The sequence below is a fragment of the Notolepis coatsorum genome (assembly GCF_963971535.1).
Source record: "Notolepis coatsorum genome assembly, chromosome: 8".
NCBI lineage: Eukaryota > Metazoa > Chordata > Actinopteri > Aulopiformes > Paralepididae > Notolepis > Notolepis coatsorum.
This window is the reverse complement of record NC_140172.1, coordinates 142539419-142562048: the sequence shown is the minus strand read 5'-3', so window position 1 is coordinate 142562048 and position 22630 is coordinate 142539419. Positions and strand designations below refer to the sequence as shown.

Sequence of the window (22630 nt, the reverse complement as noted above, 5' to 3'; positions counted from 1 at the left end):
TATTGGTTTTTCTTTATTGTTTTCTTTTATTTGCCGGGTTCTTGCTTTATCTGCTCCAGTTGCTGGGTTGTACAGGAGGTGGCGGTATGCGCCTTTCTGTGGTTGTGACCCGCCATTAAGTTCAAAGAAGAAGAAGAAGAAGATTGTAAAATAGATTGTACAGTTAGGCAGCGCATACAAAAATTTACCCAGCAGCATTAGCTGCATGCACTTCATGGTGGGGAGAGTGTTGGGTGGGGAAGGAAAATTGACATTGCAGGAGGTAAAGGATACCAGAAGATGGCGGTAATGCCCCAAACAATTGGTGGCCGACCGCCGTAAAACCCCCAAAAGAAGAAGCTCGGGCGCACACGTGACGTCACACTCGTGTGCGTAAAACATAGCACGCTAATGGTTTTAGCTTCGAAGCTAACTAGCTAGTAGCTCCGTTGATGCTTTGAAAAAGTATTGAAAGTACAAATACTGAGCCAACGATCGACTGAGATGCAGCTGCTGAGAAAGAACCATAGAAGAGCATGAAGGAGATTGATCAACAGCTGGATGGTCTGAAGCCTGAGATGAAGACACACAAAACAGGTTTGTGATCTCAAGTTAATATGATCCAAGAACAACGAGACGAGTCACGTTGGCCTCTGTTACTTCCATTCATTAACATTTGAATTTTAGAATTGTACAACTTTATTGTCCACTAGTGGATATTTGTCGTTGGCTTCATCGTAGTTGTATTAAGTTGGTTAAAAACAATCTCTACGGTGAAAGATTGGTCGCCTTTCGGGCGTTATTTCTAAACCTAGCCGCATTTCTGGCAGACGCTCTCTGATTGGCACTGACTGACGCTCTCTGATTGGCCACTGACATGTTTGCCCAATCGCGTGACGAGCTGTGCCTTTGCCCATTTCCGCGTCGAACAGCCTGCAAACTACCTGGCGTTCTATCGCCATGCTCTAAGACAAACTCGAACCTTAACCAACTTCGAAAGAGTGCCTAAGCTTAACCGTCGAAAGAACTTGCCGTCACGCTCTAAGACAAACTCCAACCTTAACCAAGTTCGAAACTAGTGCCTAAGCTTAACCAGTGTAGAAACAGGCGTCGGCCAATCAGAGAGCGTCTCCGAGAAATGCGGCTTGGTTTAGAAATAACGCGGCGTTCGGCTGTCCTAACTGTCGTGGGAAGTTTGTTCCACCATTGTGGGGCGAGGACCTTTAGAATGTATGTGTTCTGTACTCAGAGTCCTGGATGTCGTTGCACCATGTTCAGGGGTTGTTGTTGCCACTATTATGGTCTCGAAAACGCTTGAATTAAAATAGTTGGGTATTTGGTGACATTTTAATTACCTAAAAGCAATTGGTTTTGATAGCTTATCAGTGAGCTGGATGCAATCCTACCTGGAGGGTAGAGAACAGATGGTAGAGGTAAACGGTACTCTATCCCCCCCCCTCACAGTGAGCTGTGGTGTTCCACAAGGAAGCATACTAGGACTGCTACTCTTCCTAATTTATGCAAATTACATGTAGTCAGCCTGTGACTGCAACTTGTTCCTGTTTGCTGACAAGAACAAGTTGCAGGTTGAGAAAACCCTCAGCTCGGAACTAGGCAAAATCTGCATATGGCTCGCTGATAACAAACTATCATTACACATGGGCAAAACGGAGTCCATTCTCTTCGGTTCAAATAACAAACTCAGCAAGACCGACGGCTTCTCAGTTACAGTGGGTGACAATATTGTCACAAGGAAAGACGAAATTACCTACCTGGGTTCCATCCTAGAGGCAAATCTTTCCTGTGACAAAATGGCATCCAATGTAATAAAAAAAGTCAACCAACGAACTAGATTCTTGTACCGGATCCCCTCTCTGGTAAACAAGAATACCCTGAAGACTCTGGCAGGAGCACTCATTCAAGGGTACTATGACTATGCGTGCACCTCATGGTACCAAAGCACCTCAAAGGCGCTTAAAACAAAATTACAAACATCACAAAACAAACTGGTCAGACTACTACTTGACCTGAACCCCAGAACCCACCTCACCCCTGCCCACTTTGACAACCTAGGATGGCTTAGAGTAGACGACAGAGTACAGCAACTTGCAATGGGCCTGGTCTACAAGATGCACTATACGACCGGGGTGCCCATGTACATGTCAAAATACTTCCCAAAGGTCAGTGAATACCACAACCACTACACCAGAGGAAGCTCAACAAATCATGTTAAACCCAGATTCGGCTCAAACAAGGGACTACACACGTTTTGCAATTATGCCACAACAATGTGGAACGCCCTACCCAAAGCTGTAAAGGAATGTGAATCCCTGCCCACATTCAAAACCGCTCTTAAAGAGCACCTACGGGAGGCTGCAATTCGAAACTGGCCACCGTAAATGCCCAAAACCCCCACCACCTCCTAATAGACAGTCTCCTCCCCACCGCATGTATATTCCCTCCCCGCCGTATGTATATTTCTCTCCCACCCACCCACCCCCTCCTAATGTACAGTCCCCTCCCCATCATATGTATATACTCTGTCAGGATCTAGGGGTAACAGTACTGTATATTGGAATACCGTTTATGTCACAAATGTATCAGTACTAAATACCTATATGTCCCTATACCATAAATGTCATGTATGTTGTGTATGTCATAAATGTCTATATGAATTGAAAATGGGGGACCCTGATGGAAACAAGACAAACGTCTTTCTCAGGTCTGCATCCCCTTAACAATTGTATGTATTGAGCCGTACTGTATTGTACCCATTCTGCAATCTGTTAAATAAAGTTTTCATTCATTCATTCATTCACCTAGTTAACCAAGTCTTCTTTGAGGGATTAGAACAAAACAAGATGGCTACTTAATTTGTATTGGCCTGTAGGCTAGCTCACATCACCAAGCTGATGTTGAGCCCTCCATTGTTTTTGCATTGAAAACCCACAACACAATTGACATGTAATTTCTGTCACAGGTAGGATAGGTAGTAATAATAATAGAACATGGAACAAAGTGCAAATAGTTATGCTAATAGTGATAACAGTAGTGAGTGGCAGGATTCAATCAGACAGTAGTAATAGTGATGGTGGTATACATGGTCCAGAATCCGTGCAATGTTTGTTAAGAGTCAGACAGTCGTAACAGTGTTTGTTATTAACACTTTCAGAGCCCTTGCTTAACCTTGATTTACCGGTTGAATGCCCACCATCCACTTCAATGTTAGCATTAAAAACGCCTAATCTATGTTTTAAATTATGGCTATGTGTCTAATCTGCCCGTCGCTTATCAATGACTCGTTTTCCAGTCAACATTGTCGAAGCAGATTGTTTTTTTATCGGTTCGTTTTCGTTTTATAGCATTTTGAAAAGCCCTCGTTTTCAAGGAAAATATAAAGATTCCATGATAAAAGACGTTTACTGGAATATTCTAGAATACACAAACCTTGTAATTTTTCGGCCTATTTATGAATCGTTTTCAAATAAACGCTAGATTATCGATAGGGTTAGAAATTAAAAAAAAAAATTCAAGGGCTTTTTTTGCCCCCCTTAATTGATTTTCGGGGGCTTTTTTTTGTATTTCGGGGGCACAACATTTTTATAATGAAAATTAACATAAAGATTATAAAACATTGTTGACACTTTTTTTTACAGTCTTAGTCCCTATGTTTGATAACGTAATGTTAATGTCTCCATATATAGGGCTCTACGCTAACCTTTTTCCCAAGGAGCACATGTGCTCCTAAATAAAATGTTAATACAAATTTAGGAGCACACAGAAATTTAGGAGCAGAGTGACAATTGTTCAAGTAACACACACACGATGTGTGACATGGCTTAGTTTCATGTTTTGAGGTACCTTCAATTATCTGTAAATAATATACAATAGATTAAATATGATTGTCCCTGAGGGCAAGTTGTGTTGTTGTCAGATCGATCAATGAAATACGTTGCGCGCTCAGCGCTGTGGAATGAAGGAAATGCGCATCAGGATCATTTGGATGTTATTCTTTGGAGTTGTGTTACAAATGGAACGGTCTTTCCCCGCCGAACACAAGTTACTTAACGTTACACAGGTCGTGCTATGCAGATGCTTAGCTTGCTAACGTTAAGATAGCGGTGTAACTTAATGTTACACAGCACTATGCATGCTTGCTGAAAAGCAGAGCTCTCTGTCTGTCTGTGTTCGCACCTCTCAAGCACCCTGTAACACGCAGCAGGCCCCGCCTCCCTCCCTCCTTGCATTCCACCCAAAAAATGAATTTCAGTCCAGTTTCTTAACCATTAACAGCGGAGCTGTTTTGTAATCTTCACTCTGCAAGTAAATGATTTTTCCGGTTCGCACACACACATATTATTAGGGCCAAATACGAGGGAAATGCTCGCACTGTAGAGCATATAATTATATATATAATTAGTAAACTGTCGGGGGCTTTTATTGCCCCCCTTAACTGATTTTCGAGGGCATTTGGTCAATTTTCGAGGGCATTTTGCCCCAAGCCCCCGTTAATTTCGAACCCTGATCGATAGTATGTGTACGTATGCACGCTAGATACGCGAGCTGAAAAATCGATTCTCTGATTTCCTCATCAGCGATCGCGCACACAGAGACACATCACACATAGGGCAAACGCTGAGATCTCAGCGAATTAGGGCTGACCTTCGAAGCTTTTTTTGGCAATCGAAGCTTCGGGGCCGAGCTTCGATTTTAATTCGAAGCGTCGAAAAAAAAAAAATTTCTTTTCTTTTTTTTTTTTAATTTTTTTTTTAATTTTTTTTTTTTTTTTTTTTTGTATCTTATGTTGTGGGACTTGTACAGCACTTTCGTAAACGTTGTTGTTTTTAAATGTGCTCTATAAATAAAGTGGGTTGGATTAATTAATTAAGTAGCCCCTTTTGTGACTGACTCATCCAACAAGGTTTCACTCGGCTGTGTGATTTAATTCAAGGTGGATCGCTGTTGTCGTTTGAACAACTTCAGATTTCATGGGAACTACCAATCCCCCAAATCAAGAATGTTTAAGATGAATGAAGTAAGATTTTGATTATTTGAAATATGGCCTGTGTAGACTAAACTATGCACAGAATTATGTCAGTCTACAAGGTCCGGATTCTACATGGTCCGGCAATGTAGACCTTGTAGACTCCACTACAGACCAATTATCAGTGAATGTTCATGCATTTTTAAGAAGGGCAACTTCCACAAAAAAACAAAGAACTCACCAAAACATCTCAGTAGCACCTTATCTAAATGTTATATTTAGGCCTGCCGCGATAAGCAATAAATCGATTAATTGCAGCGATAATTAAAATGAATGCAATGATTTTGACGGGCGCGATTAATTGCTATTTGCGCGTTTGTTTTAATGAGGCGGACCCAGTGCCCCTTGTCAGTCACTGTCCGTGTTGGGAGGCGGGCCGCTGGCTTTACTAGAGCACAGCACAGGAGCTCCGTGTGTCTATTCTACTAGCATTAACGTTACTCATACAAACAGAGTAAACACAGTTTTCAATCAATCAATCAATAACAACATTAACGAGACCCTCGTTGTGTCTATTCTGCTAACGCTAACGTTACCTCTCATTGTGTCTATTCTACAAGCGTTAACGTTAGCTAGGCTGTCTATGCTAACGTTAACGAGCATTAGGCTAACAAGCTGTAACGTTACCAGTCGCGTCTATTTGCTAACGTTAGCATTAGGTAATAACCGGTTTAAAATGGATGGTGATTACCTCACGTTGTGTCTATTCTACTAGCATTAACGTTACTCATACAAACAATCAATAGCGAGTTATATTGATCACGCTATGTACGATAGCCATGCTAAAACGCTAGCACAACATTAGCACCTAACCTAACAACAAGCCTTAACAAGTCAGCGATCTTTTTGCGAGACTAAACTCTCCGCTCGGTGGCAAATTGTGTTGATGTCGGTTTTGTTTAATCAATAAATGAGGCAGAATACACAGTGACTGTATCCTTTGTTTATTGCACTTGTGCCTGCTGCAAACATAATGATTATGAAATCCTAGAGACGCGTCTCTATTCAGTGGTCTGCAGTGTTTCACGTGACTTTTCTGGTACCCAAAAAGTACCTGAAATAATCACAACAATACTTCCGGTCCGGTCGGTGGGCTTCAAAATAAAAGTCTTAAACACCGGAAAAGACGGAGCGGTGGGCTTCAAAATAAAAGTTTTGGGAAATAAATTTCTCAAAAAAAAAATTCTCTAACCGGTCGCAATAATATCGCTTATCGCGATATTTTCGGGGGCAATTAATCGCCCAGCAAAATGTGTTATCGTGGCAGGCCTAGTTATATTTCATATATGGAGATTCATATTTATTTATTTATGTATTGCATGCATTTCTACATTTTATTTCCTATTTTGTTTATTCATCCCAGTATCTTTCTTTCTTATGTGTGGAATTCTACAAGGTGTGCGCGCGCACACACACACACACACACACACACTTACATTTAGTCATTTAGCTGACGCTTTTATCCAAAGCGACTTACAAGTTCTGTACGACAAGACAGCAAGAAGGGTACAACTCTATCAGCTGAGTAACAATGTTCATCAAAGTGTTGCGTGTTACAGTGTAGGTTAGTTTATTAGGACAAGTGCATGACAGTAAGGTTAGTCACGGTTAGATTTTAAATTTTTTTTTATCATTTCAGATAATGGTTGAAGAAGTGAGTCTTTAGTCGACGGCGAAAGATTGGACGGGATTCGGCTGTCCTAACTGGGATGGGTAGTTCACACACACACACACACACACACACACACACACACACACACACACACACACACACACACACACACACACACACACACACACACACCTACACACACACACACACCTACACACACAAATCGAAGTAATTTTTTTTTTTTTTTTTTTTTTGAATTATTTTTTTATTTAATTTTTTTTAAACTTCGATTTTTTTTTAATGTTCGAAGCTTGTGCCATCGAATCGAACGTTCGAAGCTTCGAAGCATTTAAGACAGCCCCGAATACAACTCCGATTATCCCAAGACTGGTCAAATAGATTCCTTACCTCAGATCAGATGTTCTCCAAAAAGATCATTCCAATTCCTGATCGCCATTCCAAATATCGATCACACTTATTGATTGAGTATTGGCTACTGTGAATATATATTCCAGGCTGATTCCCGTCCCGCGATGACTTCCATGTTGAGCAGACAGCTTGCCAGCTCAAGGAGCCAGCTGGCTCCGCCTCTACATATCGACTGATCCCAGGTCAGTCAAAGCGACTGACCTGCAGTTACACAGGGATAGACGATAGGGGGTGCTTTTTTCCATTCTGAGCTGCTGGAGGAGCTGCTGTACCAACGGGAGACTCGGTTGATGAAATATGAAATCGGATCGCTAATAAACAAATAAAACGATATTTGTCGTTGTGGGCACTCAGTGGGGGGCCTAATAAAAAGAGATGTCGTCCGTGGCACTGAAAGTGTTAAGAGTCAGACAGTTCTAACAGTGTTTGTTATTAAGAGTCAGACAGTCGGAGTCCTAACAGTGTTTGTTATTAAGAGTCAGACAGTCCTAACAGTGTTTGTTATTAAGAGTCAGACAGTCCTAACAGTGTTTGTTATTAAGAGTCAGACAGTCCTAACAGTGTTTGTTATTAAGAGTCAGACAGTCCTAACAGTAGGGATGCCCCCCGGACCCCGGTTTTAAACGGGAACCGGTACTATATTAGAAAATACCGGAGTATTTATAAGCTCCGACGTCCTCGGTACTGCTATCGATACTCTAGAGAAATTATTATTATTATTATTATTATTATTTAAAAGTTGCAAACGATCTATCCTCTCTCTGTCTCTGCACGAGAAGCGAGCCACAGCGAGTCATTATTACACACACTCCTCGCGAGTCGCTCGCTAGTAGTGCTACATACGGGTACTCCTTAATGAAAGTTCTCCGTGCTGAAGCGCAATAGTATCCAGCTGCAGCCGTTCAGACCAGCGCTTACAAGCCCCGCACATACAAGCCCAGCGCTGGTCTGAACGGCTGCAGCTGGAAGCATCTCGCTGCACACAGACAGCTCTGAGTCTGCATGCACCGTGACTCGTGATGGCGGATAGAGCGAAGCGTTCTAAAGAAAGTATGGATATACAACGCACGTTGCCACAAGTGCAACAAAACATTTGCCAGTAAGGGTGGCAATACGAGCAATTTATCAAAACATCTGTTGGCAAAATATGATATTAGTGTGCAGAAATGCGCGTATTCGACTGCCTTGCGCGCAGTGTTCCATCTGCATCCACGTCCACTGCCGCCGGTAAGCCAAGATACGGAGTTTCCTAGGCTAATAACGAATTATTACAAATAGGCTAATAAACAAAATAATTGTTTAGCTACAAATACTACAATCTAAACTTTTTATAGATCGTCAAGCTGAGGCGTCAGCCACCAATGTGTCCCAGGCCAGTGAGCCCAGGGCCACCACACATCCTTCCCTCTACCTCCCTCCACCACCCAAAGTCCTTTCTCCCTAGCTGCTAGAGGAAGGATGACAGAGGATAGGGTGAACGAGTGTCACAGTTCTGTTAGCCTTTTGCATTTGTTGTTTATTATAAAAAGTCTATAATTCAGAGTCAGACACATTTAAAACATTGTTGCTGCTGTTGCTGAAGAAATTATATTCATTTATTATATTTATTTATAAAGTTATATAAAAGAACATTGCTGCTGCTGTTGCTGAAGAAATTATATTTATTTATAATACTTATTTATAAAGTTGTATTTATAAATAATAAAGCAATGTTGATTCTGTTCTTAATTAATTGTCTTTTTTTCTTGCAAAAAAAGAACCAAAAAGAACCGATAAGAGTATCGATAAAGTACCGAACCGTTAAGCAGTATCGATAAGAGTAGTAGTATCGATAAAATCCTAACGATACCCATCCCTACCTAACAGTGTTTGTTATTAAGAGTCAGACAGTCCTAACAGTGTTTGTTATTAAGAGTCAGATTAGCCCCTTTCGTGACTTTCGGTTTGCAAGCCTGGGGCTTTTGTGACCGCAGTCACTTCTTTATGTGACGCCACCACTTCAGAAAATACCAACCAAGCGTGAATGTGTGGATCACGTTGTGTCAAAAATATATCAGATATGAATTTCAAAGATACCCAGCGTACAATATGGGTTTAACACAGCTTTACGGTGGGGTCTGGAAGCTCGGAGTTGCTAATAAACAGTTTAAAACATTGTTAGGAAAAACAAGTGGTACTCACAGCGAACTCTGGCAAGATGGCGTCTTCTCCTTCTGCCGCTATTAGGCTGCCTGGTGCGCATGCGCTGTGACACCAACGGCGGAAATGGACGTTCGGTCTGTAAGTACTAGGGATGCACGATAATTATCGGGCCGATATCAGCAATTATGACGTCATCCCGATAAACTCGATAACGTTATTGATAGCTCCGATAACATATAATAAATTTTTTGGTTAAAAGAAATCCGGTGTGGGTGGATTTGGATGAAGGGCGCTTGTTTTTATTATAGCCTCCTCCCGTTTTGCCAGTACTGTGGTAAAACTGATAGCGTGTGGTTTAGGAACAGGGAGTTTTTCACAAATCGAGCGCTCCCTTTCTTGGCTGTGACGTAGTCACGTTACATTCGGAGACAGACAGTCGATCTGCCAATTACGTCCCACGGCTTGCACCCACCTCTTCTTCTTACCACCAATCAGAAGCTCTCGTTTGTTTATTTACCTCCGGATTGTCAGCCATTACTCTACTCGGAGCTAACGTTATCTCCCCGCCAGCCACATTGACAAGTACCAGCGCTTATACATTACTGGCAAATGTCTTGTTGCACTTGGGGCAACGAGCGTTGTCGGCATCGACTTTAGTAAAATAGACCCAGACTTTTGAACATTTCGTTCTCTCCGCCATTATGAGAGCAGAGCTGTCTGTACTGAGTCGGCAGCGCAGCACCCGTGTGAGTGAGTGTGAGTGAGTGTGTGTGTGTGTGTGTGTGTGGGAGGGAGCCCGCTCGCAGGCAGAGACAGAGGCAGGAGAGATAATAGACAACGACCAGCAAGATTAGTTTGCGACGTTTAAATTCCTCAAAAAAAACCTCCATAATTTCTCGAGTACCGATAGCAGTACCGATGACGTCGGAGCTTATAAATACTAAAAAAAAAAAATTTGATAAAAAAAAAAATATATATATATATATATATATATATATATACAGTTAAAAAAAAAATTATAATACAATAAATATCGGTTATCGGCTTGAGGAGCATAAAGTTATCGGTATCGGTGTCAAAAAATCAATATCGTGCATCCCTAGTAAGTACCACTCGTCGAGTAACAATATTTTAAACTGTTTATTAGCAACTCCGAGCTTCCAGACCCCACCGTAAAGCTGTGTTAAACCCATATTGTACGCTGGCTGGGTATCTTTGAAATTCATATCTGATATATTTTTGACACAACGTGATCCACACATTCACGCTTGGTTGGTATTTTCTGAAGTGGTGGCATCACATAAAGAAGTGACTGCGGTCACAAAAGCCCCAGGCTTGCAAACCGAAAGTCACGAAAGGGGCTAGAGTCAGATAGTCCTAACAGTGTTTAGGATAGGTAGGGCATAACAAAAAATATTGTTTGTTTCCTGTTGGTTGTCAGTTAATGCCATGGGTAGGTAGGGAATTTATTTGATTACATTTTTTTATTTTATTCTTTCCCACGGCGACTATGGATAGGGAATTTCTTTATTTAATTAAAATGTTCACAACTACATGGATGCATGTACTCTGCCAGCATGTTTAACATCCATAATACTAAAGGTTTGACTAAGATTTCTATGAAACTTTATAGAAAAAAAGAAAAATTGTATTATATTTTTAACTTTAAAAAAAATAACTCATAAAATATATTGGGTCGCACCTAAATCGGCAGGGTCGGTCGGCAACCGGAAACAAACCATAATTTTTTTAGGCCTAGTAATAATAATAGGACATAGAACAAAGTGCTAGTAGTTGTGCTAATAGTGATAACAGTAGTGAGTGGCAGGATTCAATCAGACAGTATTTACATTTAGTCATTTAGCTGATGCTTTTATCCAAAGCGATTTACAAGTTCTGTATGACAAGTCATCAGGAACGGTACAACTCTTATCAGCTGAGTAACAATGTTCATCAAAGTGTTGAGTGCTACAGTGTATGTTAGTAGTAATAGTGATGGAGGTATACATGGTCCAGAGTCCGTGCAGTGTTTGTTATTAACTCAATCAGCGCCAGAGGGCGCTGTGTAATGTGTGGTTAAAAGGCCAGCGTTCTAAAGTATAGGAATACGTGGCTGTGTTTGCAGGGCTATAAAACTATATTATATATTATAGCTATGGATACAATACTATTGCCCATTTGACATTGAGTATCTATCGTTCAATATGTGAAAAATAAATAATTGTTTCATTCATACATTCCCGTTTTATACCATGGTGAATATAAGTATGGTTTTAGGGTAATTCCTGGGAGTCTGGTAATAGCCCCCAACGTGTATTATACTAAATGCTAGGGCTGACCTTCGAATTTTTTTTTGGCAATTGAAGCTTCCGGGCCGAGCTTCGATTTTAATTCGAAGCTTCGAATAAAAAAAAAATAATTTTTCTTTTTTTTTAATAATTTTTTTATCTTATGTTGTGGGACTTGTACAGCACTTTGGTAAACTTTGTTGTTTTTAAATGTGCTCTATAAATAAAGTGGATTGGATTAATGAATTAAGTAGCCCCTTTCGTGACTGTGACGCAGCCAACACGGCTGTGTGATTTAATTCAAGGTGGATCGCTGTTGTCGTTTGAACAACTTCAGATTTCATGGGAACTACCAATCCCCCAAATCAAGAATGTTTAAGATGAATGAAGTAAGATTTTGATTATTTGAAATATGGCCTGTGTAGACTAAACTATGCACAGAATTATGTCAGTCTACAAGGTCCGGCAATGTAGACCTTGTACTTGTAGACTCCACTACAGACCAATTATCAGTGAATGTTCATGCATTTTTAAGAAGGGCTACTTCCACAAAAAAACAAAGAACTCACCAAAACATCTCAGTAGCACCTTATCTAAATCAGGGTTTCCGTTGGAATTTTTTTTTGCAGGTCTGAGTGTCCGGTAGATTTCAATCTACCGGACAAATGGGATAAATTCCGGTCAGAGTTTATTGAGCTTAAAAACAATTGATAGGCCTATATAAAGAATGACATCATCAAGGCATTTATAATATTTTAACTTAAAACTAGACTACTTTTGCGTATATACAGTCATTAATATATTCCAAATAAAATAAGTCCCTCGAGACTGCGTGCTGCTGCCGACTTGAGGTGTCGGTGGGCAGTCTGCCCGACCTTAATAAACAGCAGTCTGTTATAATCACATTTTTATGAGCTAACGAATTCCGTTATATTGGACATTTGTATTAATTATATCAAGCGAAGAACTGAGAAATTTGGCAGAGAGACGGCAACATTATCGTGGGTTTGCGCCGTGATGTATATCTCCACCTCCCAACGACTTGGTGCTGCTGCTCATAATGTCCGGTGAAAATAATTCCCTCTAAGCACAATTTGATTATTTGAATTGTATTAAAATAGGCTAAAATTAAATAGCCTATGCGATGAACGAAACAATCATTACATTTGTCGTTGCTTCACCAAGCAGCCGGTCAATGACATCCTGTGTCAGCGAGCTGGCTGCTGATATATTTACGTGAAGCACGGAGCATTGGAGCAGACAGAGCAGAGCAGCGGTGTCAGCAGCGCCCCCACCCAACAGCTGAATTGCCAATGGCTGAATTGGAGTACTGCACCCTGCCAAGCCATGCTTCACGTAAATATATCAGCTGCCAGCTCGCTGACACAGGATGTCATTGACCGGCTGCTTGGTGAAGCAACGACAAATGTAATGATTGTTTCGTTCATCGCATAGGCTATTTAATTTTAGCCTATTTTAATACAATTCAAATAATCTAATTGTGTTTAGAGGGAATTATTTTCACCGGACATTATGACCGGAGAGATTAGATATGTCGGACTTCACCAGATTTTGCCGGTCAAATACCGTTAATTACCGGCTAACGGAAACGCTGATCTAAATGTTCTATTTCATATATGGAGATTCATATTTATTTATTGCATAAATATAAAACATAAATATTTTGTTTATTCATCCCAGTATCTTTCTTTCTTATGTGTGGAATTCTACAAGGCATTTACATTCACATTTACATTTAGTCATTTAGCTGACGCTTTTATCCAAAGCGACTTACAAGTTCTGTACGACAGGTCATCAGGAAGGATACAACTCTATCAGCTGAGTAACAATATTCATCAAAATGTTGCGTGTTACAGTGTAGGTTAGTTTATTAGGACAAGTGCATGACAGTAAGGTTAGTTAGGGTTAGATTTATTTTATTTTATTTATTTTATTTTATTTCAGATAATGGTTGAAGATGTGCGTCTTTAGTCGACGGCGAAAGATTGGACGGGATTCGGCTGTCCTAACTGGGGTGGGTAGTTCATTCCACCATTGTGGGGCAAGGACTGAGAATGGGCGTGTAGGTGGTGTATATGTGTTTGAGGATGATATCCTTCAAACAGGCAATAGTGATGATATAATTTGGGCAGTGCTGAGCTGGGTTACTTTCCTCCAGTGTATTTGTCCCCCGGCCCCACCCAATGGCCCCATGCGCACACACGTAGGCTAAGCACTAAGCGCACACGCACACAAAGCACACTCGGGTGCAACCAGAAGGCAAACTACACCTGCCCTAATATTTATTTGACTTGCCCTGGGCAATAGGGAAACTATTAGTGTCAATGGCAGATGTTCATCTGTAGTCCTGTGTCTGAGTTTAGTGTTGGTCTGTTGCTGCATCAATGCAAATTGCTTGTAGGTACTGTATACCACGTCATTAAGTGTTTCTGATTCTTAAATACACTTTTCCTCTCTAGACCCTCCACAGCTCTCTGTAGAGGAGGTTCCCCCTGAGCAGCGGGAGAGGAGCCCCAGTCTGAGCCAGGAGGAGCCGGTGTTCCTACAGATTAAAGAGGAACAGGAGGAACTCTGGACCAGTCAGGAGGGAGAGCAGCTTCAAGGTCTGGAGGAGGCTGATATCATAAGGTTCACATTCAACCCTGTCTCTGTGAAGAGTGAACATGATGAAGAGAAACCTCAGTCCTCATGGTTTAACCAAACCCAGGACCCAGAGCTCCTACAGATTAAAGAGGAACAGGAGGAACTCTGGACCAGTCAGGAGGGAGAGCAGCTTCAAGGTCTGGAGGAGGCTGATATCATAAGGTTCACATTCAATCCTGTCTCTTTGAAAAGTGAACATGATGAAGAGAAACCTCAGTCCCCATGGTTTAACCAAACCCAGGACCCAGAGGCCCTACAGATTAAAGAGGAACAGGAGGAACTAATTGAAGATCTAGAGGAGGCTGATTGCTCCAAGATGACCTCACACCCTGTGAAATATGAACATGGTGGTGAGAATACTCTGTCCTCACAGCTCAGCCCAACCCAGGACCCAGAGCTCCTACAGATTAAAGATGAACTACATCAAGGGCTGGAAGAAGCTGATCTCTCCAAGACCACAGTTCACCCAGTGAAGTGTGAAGATGACCGAGCGAACGCTCAGCCCTTCCAGACTCTTCAAACCCAGAGGGAGAGAAACAGAGAGGCTTACTCTTTACCCAGCACCTCAACTGAACAGATGAAAACAGAACCTGATGGAGAGGACTGTGGACTATCAGAACCAGCCAGTAACCTAGATCCAGCTGGTGATTTAGAACCAACTAGAGATGACCAGCTTCACTCTTCAGACTATTCTGGAACTGAGACTGATGACAGTGATGAGTGGGAGGAGACTAGTGAACCTAATCCAGGTTTACTGACATTGAAGAAGACACGGAACAACAAAGGACAGAGTTTGTTTAACAGCAACAAGTTCAAGAGTTCTGTGGTTTCGTCCCATGAGGTGAAATTATCAAACCATATTCTATCTGAAACTTGGAGCTGTAAAGTGTGTGGGAAATGTTTTCCTAGTAAGACTTCTTTAGGATCCCATATTAGAGTCCATCCTAGTGATTGTGGTTTGTGCGGAAAACATTTAGAGCCCACAGAGAGCTTAAAACTTCACTTTCAAATTCACAGGACATGTACTGTTTGTGGCAAGATATGTACTACTATTTCATATTTGGGCAAACATATGATAATTCATACTGGGGAAAAGCCCTATAGTTGCTCACTGTGTCACAAGAGATTTGGTGAAAAATGTAATCTGACAGTACACTTGAGAAGTCATACTAGAGAGAAACCCTTTAGTTGTTTGGTTTGTGGAAAACGTTTCATTAATGAAAGTGCTCTGAAAAGACACATGAAAACTCATACAGGAAAGAAGCCATTTAGTTGTTCAGTTTGTGGAAAAGGATTCAGTTGGAAAGGAAATTTGAAGACCCACACGATGACTCACACAGGAGAGAAACCATTTAGTTGTTCGGTTTGTGGAAAAGGGTTCAGAACCAGAGGGGATCTGAAAAGACACATGCTGATTCACACAGGAGAGAAGCCATTTACTTGTTCAGTTTGTGGGAAAGGGTCCAGAACCAGAGGGGATCTGAAAAAACACAGGCTGACTCACACAGGAGAGAAGCCATTTAGTTGTTCAGTTTGTGGGAAAGGGTTCAGTGAGAAAGGACATTTGAAGAGACACATGAGCAGTAGAAAACATTTAGAGAAGCCATTTAGTTGTTTGGTTTGTGGAAAACGGTTCATTAATGAAAGTGCTCTGAAAAGACACATGCAAACTCATACTGGAGAGAAGCCATTTAGTTGTTCGGCCTGTGGAAAAGCGTTCATTAGTGACAGTGTTCTGAAAAGACACATGAAAACTCATACTGGAGAGAAGCCATTTAGTTGTTTGGTCTGTGGAAAAGGGTTCAGAACCAGAGGGGATCTGAAAAGACACATGCTGACTCACACAGGAGAGAAACCAGGTACCCATGTACATGTACATGTCAAAATACTTCCCAAAGGTCAGTGAATACCACGATCACAACACCAGAGGGAGCTCCACAAATCATGTTAAACCCAGATTCGGCTCAAACAAGGGACTAAACACGTTTCGCAATTATGCCACATCAATGTGGAACGCCCTACCCAAAGCTGTAAAGGAATGTGGATCACTACCCACTTTCAAAACCACTCTCAAGGGACACCTACGGGAGACTGCAATTCAAAACTGGCCCCTGTAAATGTCCTAACCCAACCCCCTACAATGTACAGTCACTTACCTAGTATGCTTTTGTCAACAGTCCAATGTACAATTTTGCTTGTTTATACAGTGTTTCTCCCCACCCAACCTCCTCCAATGTACAGTTTCTACGTCAAATGTATATACTCCCTTTTCTTAACTCCTTCTGAATCACAAACAGTACTGTATTTGCAAATCTGGTATGTCATAAATGTATAGATGTAGCAGTACTGAATATCTGTATGTCATGTATGTCATATATGTCCTGATGAATTGAAAATGGGGGACCCTGATGTAAACAAGACGAAAGTCTTTCTCTGGTCTGCATCCCCTTAACAATTGTGTGTATTGAGCTGTACTGTATTGTACCCATTCTGCAATCTGTTAATAAAGTTTTCAATCAATCAATTCAATCAAAACCATTTAGTTGTTCAATTTGTGTAAAAGGGTTCAGTAAGAAAGGACATTTGAAGAGACACATGAGAAGTGGAAAACATTTAGTTATGGACTGAAAATACTGACATTGTAAGATCTATGAGAGGTCATACAGGAGAGAAGCCATTTATTTGTAGAGATTGTGGAAAAGGATTTAAACAAAAGTCTCATCTGAAGGGACACACAAGAAGTCATACTGGAGAGAAGCCATTTAGTTCAGTTTGTGGGGAAGGGTTCAGACACAAAAGAAACTTGCAGACCCACATGAGACATCATGCAGGAGAAACAGTTTAGTTGTCCATTTTGTGCCAGAATATTTAGTCAAAAAGGTACCTATAAAAGACATATTTGAGTGAGAACCCCTGCTTGTCATAACTATTTTCATATTTTTCACACTAATTTCAATTTTCTTATTCTTTAGTCTATAATAGAAGTCTTTGGTTAAAAGCCCATGACTTGATTAAAGTAGTACTTCACAGATCATTCTGTTGTGAGCAGGACATGTGATAAACGGACATGTAACTCACCAACGTGTTCGTTGTCTCAGAGAGGAACTTCTCTGGGTGCTTGTGAGCTCTCGAGACACAGAACACGTTAGTGAGTCACAGGACTGATCATCACATGTCCTCCTCACAACAGAACCACAGGACTGATCATCACATATCCTCCTCACGACAGAACCACAGGACTGATCATCACACGTCCTCCTCACGACAGGGCCGGTGAGATCCCCAGAGGCCTGAGGGTACATCTGGAACGGACCATCGGGAGAGAGAACCAAGAATTTAGCCAAAAATGGTGTGAGATACTCAACCACTGATACTCAACCAGGACTTGATGTTGCTCATCATCAGACACACCAAACATGAGCTACCCGCAGTAAAATCCTCAATTGAACAGCAGCTTGAGGAAACCAAGGCCGCCTGCAACACAGCTGACTACGAAGCCCTTATCCAAGACATCGGGGCCCAGATGACCAAATACAAACAGGATATACTGGAGATGAAACTCTCCAAATTCAGAAGAGATACCACCGACCACAAGAACGACCGCGTCTACCCATGGCTGACGCGCGGGCCGCGCCCCTGTGCCACGAAAACCCATCCACCCAGCGACTGGTCAGACACCTCTGGCAGCGAGCGATCCCAGGGACAGGCTCCACAACAATGCTGTTTTTTTGGGAGGAGACAGCCCGGACCCCCGACAAGATCCTTGCAGAGGCTACGCGACAGAGAACAGGAAGACCCACACGACATGTGGCCCACACCCGGCGCGGAAAGAGGGGCAAGGGGAGGAAGAGGGAGAGGGAGGAATTGGGGCCAACGCAAGTGGTGACACCACCACCCTCATCTTCAACCTCTCTTCTCACGTTCTTACTGACACTGAGAAACAGGTACTGACCAAGGGACTGTCGTTTGTTCCAACACCATTAATTGATTCGTTTACAATAAAAAAAGAAATGTTCCAACTAGCCAAGAACAGAAATATCACCATTAAGCCTTGTGACAAAGGCAGTGGAATCTCTATAATGGATACATCTAGATGTTGACTGACACCAAATATTATAAGAGAATATTGCTGAATCCCAGGAATAACTACAACCTAGAATTGAAACGGATAATCAAAAGAGCTGAAGAAAATAAATGGGTCACTGCAAAAGAAGCAAAATTCCTGGTGGATGAGTTCCCTATCCCACCTGTTATCTATGGTTTAGCCAAGGTGCACAAATGTCCAAACGACCCTCCACTCCGACTGATAATCTCAGGGAGAGGGTCCCTCACAGATAATGCCTCTAAGTTTGTAGACATCCAACCATTGGTTTGGTAACTTCCCTTGTATATAAAAGATACCTCTGACTATCTAAACTAGATTTAGTCAGAAATATTGGCGACAGTGATATTCTCGTAACCCTAGACGTTACTTCCTTATATTCCAACATTAACTATAACCTTGGTCTAGAAGCTTTGAACCATTTCCTAGGTAAACACCCAGACCAAACACCTCCACATGAATTTATCATGGAACTGATGAGATTTACACTGAATAGAAATGTATTTATGTTTGAAAATACCTATTACCAACAGGAATATGGGTCTGCTATGGGATCCGCATACGCACGCATATGCGTGTTTATTTATGGAAAAGTTCGAGGAGGACGTCTTCATTTACAACAATACGTTATATAGACCCCATATCAAATACTTTGTTTGATTTATCGATGATCATTTCATGGTCTGGTCAGGGAACGAGGTAGAACTGTCATCATTCTTGTCCTATTTAAACTCTTGTGTAGAATCCATCACTTTCAGCATGGAAAAGAGCCGAGAATCCATTCACTTCCTAGACGTAAAACTAACTAACTAAAGTTAATAACCTAATCGCCACAACCATCCAGGCACGTGCATACATAGGGGTGAAGGGGTGCCCGGGCACCTGCCTTTTTCATTTCTCATTAGAAAGTGCCCTTTTTATGCCACCCTCTTTTTTTTTTTTTTTTTTACAGTTTCACATATATATATACTGCCCTGCCCTTCCAAATGAAAGATGTCACGATAGAATCTAAATATTAGGTAAAGAAAGAGAGAGAAAAGCCACCCCTCTCGTAAATAATAGGTCCTTCCAGCCTGGACCTATTACGCATAGGCATAGCACGTGGGTGGGGATGATCAATGAGACATGTAAACCGCGCAGGGCCAGCAGTGCACTGAACAGGAAATTGATATCCAGCTGTTGTTGAGCTCACAGTGCCCTCACACTCGAGTCGAGACCTCTTTTTTTACAGTTACTATTTCAACTAAAACAAAGCAAGAGTACACATCAGGTAAGGTATTTGCCCAACAAAATAAAATGTCGGGTTTGCAGTGCACTGTATATTTTCGTGAAACACGTCGCCAGCCCCTCCCTGTCTGCTGCTGCTGCTAGTGCAGGAAAATCACGCAGCTCTCTCTCTCTCTCTCTCTCTCTCTCGCAGCTGTTGGTCTGGAGCGCATATTGTGTTATTAAAGGGACACTATGTAGTTTTGGTGACATCTATCGGTGAAACTGAATGTACCATGATAGACTTGTATTAACCCCAAAAATCGGGCTTGCGCGCTGCGCGCGCTCGCATTACATTTACTAATTACTGCCCTTTTATGATTTCTGGCACCTGCCTTTCTAAAGTCCTGTGCACGTCCCTGCAACCATCTACAGAAAACCAACGGATAAAAACAACCTCCTACAGTTTTCTAGTCACCACCCGGTGCCTTTAAAGAAAAGCCTCCCTGTAAGTCAATTATACAGACTCAAACGTATATGTAGCTCTCAGGAGGAGTTCCACTCTGAAAGTGAAAGTATATTGGGAAGATTTGATGAAAAGGGCCCAAAGCAGTGCCTTAACTCTGCCATGGCCACTGTAAATCAAATTGAAAGAAAATAACTATTCCGTAAGAAAGAAAGAAACAGAACACCAGGCACCATCAATTATGTCCTTATGATCCATTTAGTTCCGTTATTAAGTCCACAGTCATGAAACACTGGCACATTCTATCATCAGATAGAACCTTAAATGACCGCTTCCAACACCCTCCACGCTTTACGCATAAAAGGGCTACTAACCTGAAGGACCGCCTAGTTAGAGCGGACTCGTATTCAAGGCCAGAGCCTTTTATTTATGGAAGCTGCCCATGTAGAAGAGCATGTACATCTTGTAGCCACATGATCAAAACAAACACATTTCACGACTCCCACACCGGGAAGAATTACAAGATCAGATCGCTAATAACATGTAATTCCACACATAAAATATTTATTATTCTGCCAATGTAAAAAATACTATATCGGACAGACATCCCGCAAATTAAAAATCAGATTGAACGAACACAGAAGCAATATAAAGCGGGCCGACATTAATTCCCCTGTGGCACGACATTTTAACGAAATGGATCATAAAATCAATGACCTCAAGTGCATAGGTCTAGAGATGGTATTTCTTAATAGAAGGCGTGGTAACCATGAACAACTCCTTTTGCAACGGGAATGTGTATGGATTCATCGGCTCAAATCTATGTATCCATCTGGTATGAATGAAGAGTTCAATTTGGCTCCATTCCTTTAGGTCAGGGGTATCAAACTCAATTACCTGGGGGCCGCTGGAGGTAGAGTCTGGGTGAGGCTGGGCAGCATAAAATATTCCACAAAAAAAGGGTTTCAAGTATTCCAAAAGAAAGTACAACTGATCCAATCTTCTCAATCTTTAGCAATAACATTTCAGAACACGGTTCTTCAGAACATAGGCTTCTCAGTGGTGTCAGTGGACTCATCCACAGCTATGGAAATGCACTGTGCATTTTTTTTATTCTATCACAAAGCTGTTCATCACATGTCCTCCTCACGACAGAACTACATGACTGATCATCACATGTCCTTCTCACGACAGAACCACAGAAGAAGTTGAAGATTGGCAAAGTGTCTTTTTAAGGAACATCATTCTCTTACACAAGAGCAGTCGATGTCAGGTAAACTGGCTCCCCCTTGTGGTTGATCATTTATTACAGATCTACAGCCAGATCTACTGGATTATGCTTCAAATCCAACAAGTTAGTTCTAAAGTTCAGAATGTACCTGTTTTAACTTTTAACTGATTATTCTTTATTTTCTATCAGGTGTTTCATCTTGTTTATTTTAAATCTGCGGCGTATCTTGACATCATTGTAAATAATGATTTCTGAGACTTAAATAAAGGTTTGAATAAGTGAATGAGAATCCTGTAATCAAAAGCAGACTTCTTTTGCCTCATATTCATCTTCTCATGTGAACTCCATTGTTACATTGCAGTCGACAGCAAAAGTGAAAACTAAGCTCTCTGTCTCAATACCTTCTCTTTTGACTCTGTTGTTTATTCCCATGTGATTAACTGAACTCCAGGTCTGAGTGGGAGGAGCAAGGCCTGCAGACTTAGAGTTGTATTTCTTTAAAAGCCATTGGCAGTTCATTTTCGGCCTTAGACAGCAATTTCCCATGAAATTAGAAGTATGAATCTACACTTAGTTTGATTTTCATTTCGAGGCACCCTCTGATTGACCGCCTGACCCAAGAGGGCCTTGATGAATGAATTCCACTACAATTTCGGCTGTCATTCTGCAAAATGTGTATATATATTTTTTAGAATAAGATTCTGATTGTTTGGGGCCTATTAAGGAAGGCATGGCTTAATGCCTGATCGGTTTGAATCTGAATGGCATGATTATCTAATTCCACTGCTAATTTGGCAGTCATTTTGAGATTTTTTTTATTATGGATCTTTCAAATACAATTCTGATTGGGTTTGGGCCCTAAATTAGGCAGGGCCCTAAGTTCAGTGCTTGATCTGCCTAGTGGGCAGGGCGGCCCTGGCTTTACCTGCTCATTCAGTCCGCAGTGAAGTGACCTGAAACCTTAACCCTTACTGAAACCTTAACCCTTACTTGAGCGTAGCAGGCAGTGGTTTCATCATGGAGGTCAGAGTCAACAATAACATGATAAGAACTATAATAATTAAGCAATAATGCACATGAACCAGTGGGCATCACAGAGTGGCAATATTCATGACATACCACGGGTTCGAGTGTATTATTGCTTTTACACAGCAAGTTGCACCGTCAGGAAACATAGGATGAATTCTGGGGTCTTTTATATCGATTTCAGTGAACTTGGCGTAGAAAAATTGTTCCTAAAGATGTCTCGTTGCTATGGAATTTCAAATGGAGTAGGCTATCAACCAGCTTTGCAATGCAAACGAATGACGTATTAGTCTAATTTAAAGTACCCGTTAATTATAAACGAGTGGGGCGATATAGAGGATGGGCCTACATCTAACGGTATTCATAAAAACAGCATTATTAGACATGCCAATCCAACGAAAGATGAGCTGGACGCACTGGAGAAAAGCCGCAATTAATCCT

At 41.4% G+C, this 22630-nt stretch overlaps 1 protein-coding gene across 1 annotated transcript in view; it reads left to right on the top strand.

The window, feature by feature from the left end:
* Positions 1 to 515: 515 nt before the first annotated feature.
* The window catches only part of LOC311233618 (uncharacterized protein), a gene marked incomplete at both ends in the record, with an annotated part of 33656 nt that continues 11541 nt past the window's right edge, over positions 516 to 22630 (top strand). The window contains 4 exons of the mRNA XM_084320584.1: positions 516 to 576; positions 13975 to 14632; positions 17349 to 17454; positions 17541 to 17827. Of these exons, the coding sequence (XP_084176710.1) occupies positions 516 to 576; positions 13975 to 14632; positions 17349 to 17454; positions 17541 to 17827 (1112 nt within the window). The remainder of the gene's footprint in view (positions 577 to 13974; positions 14633 to 17348; positions 17455 to 17540; positions 17828 to 22630) is intronic.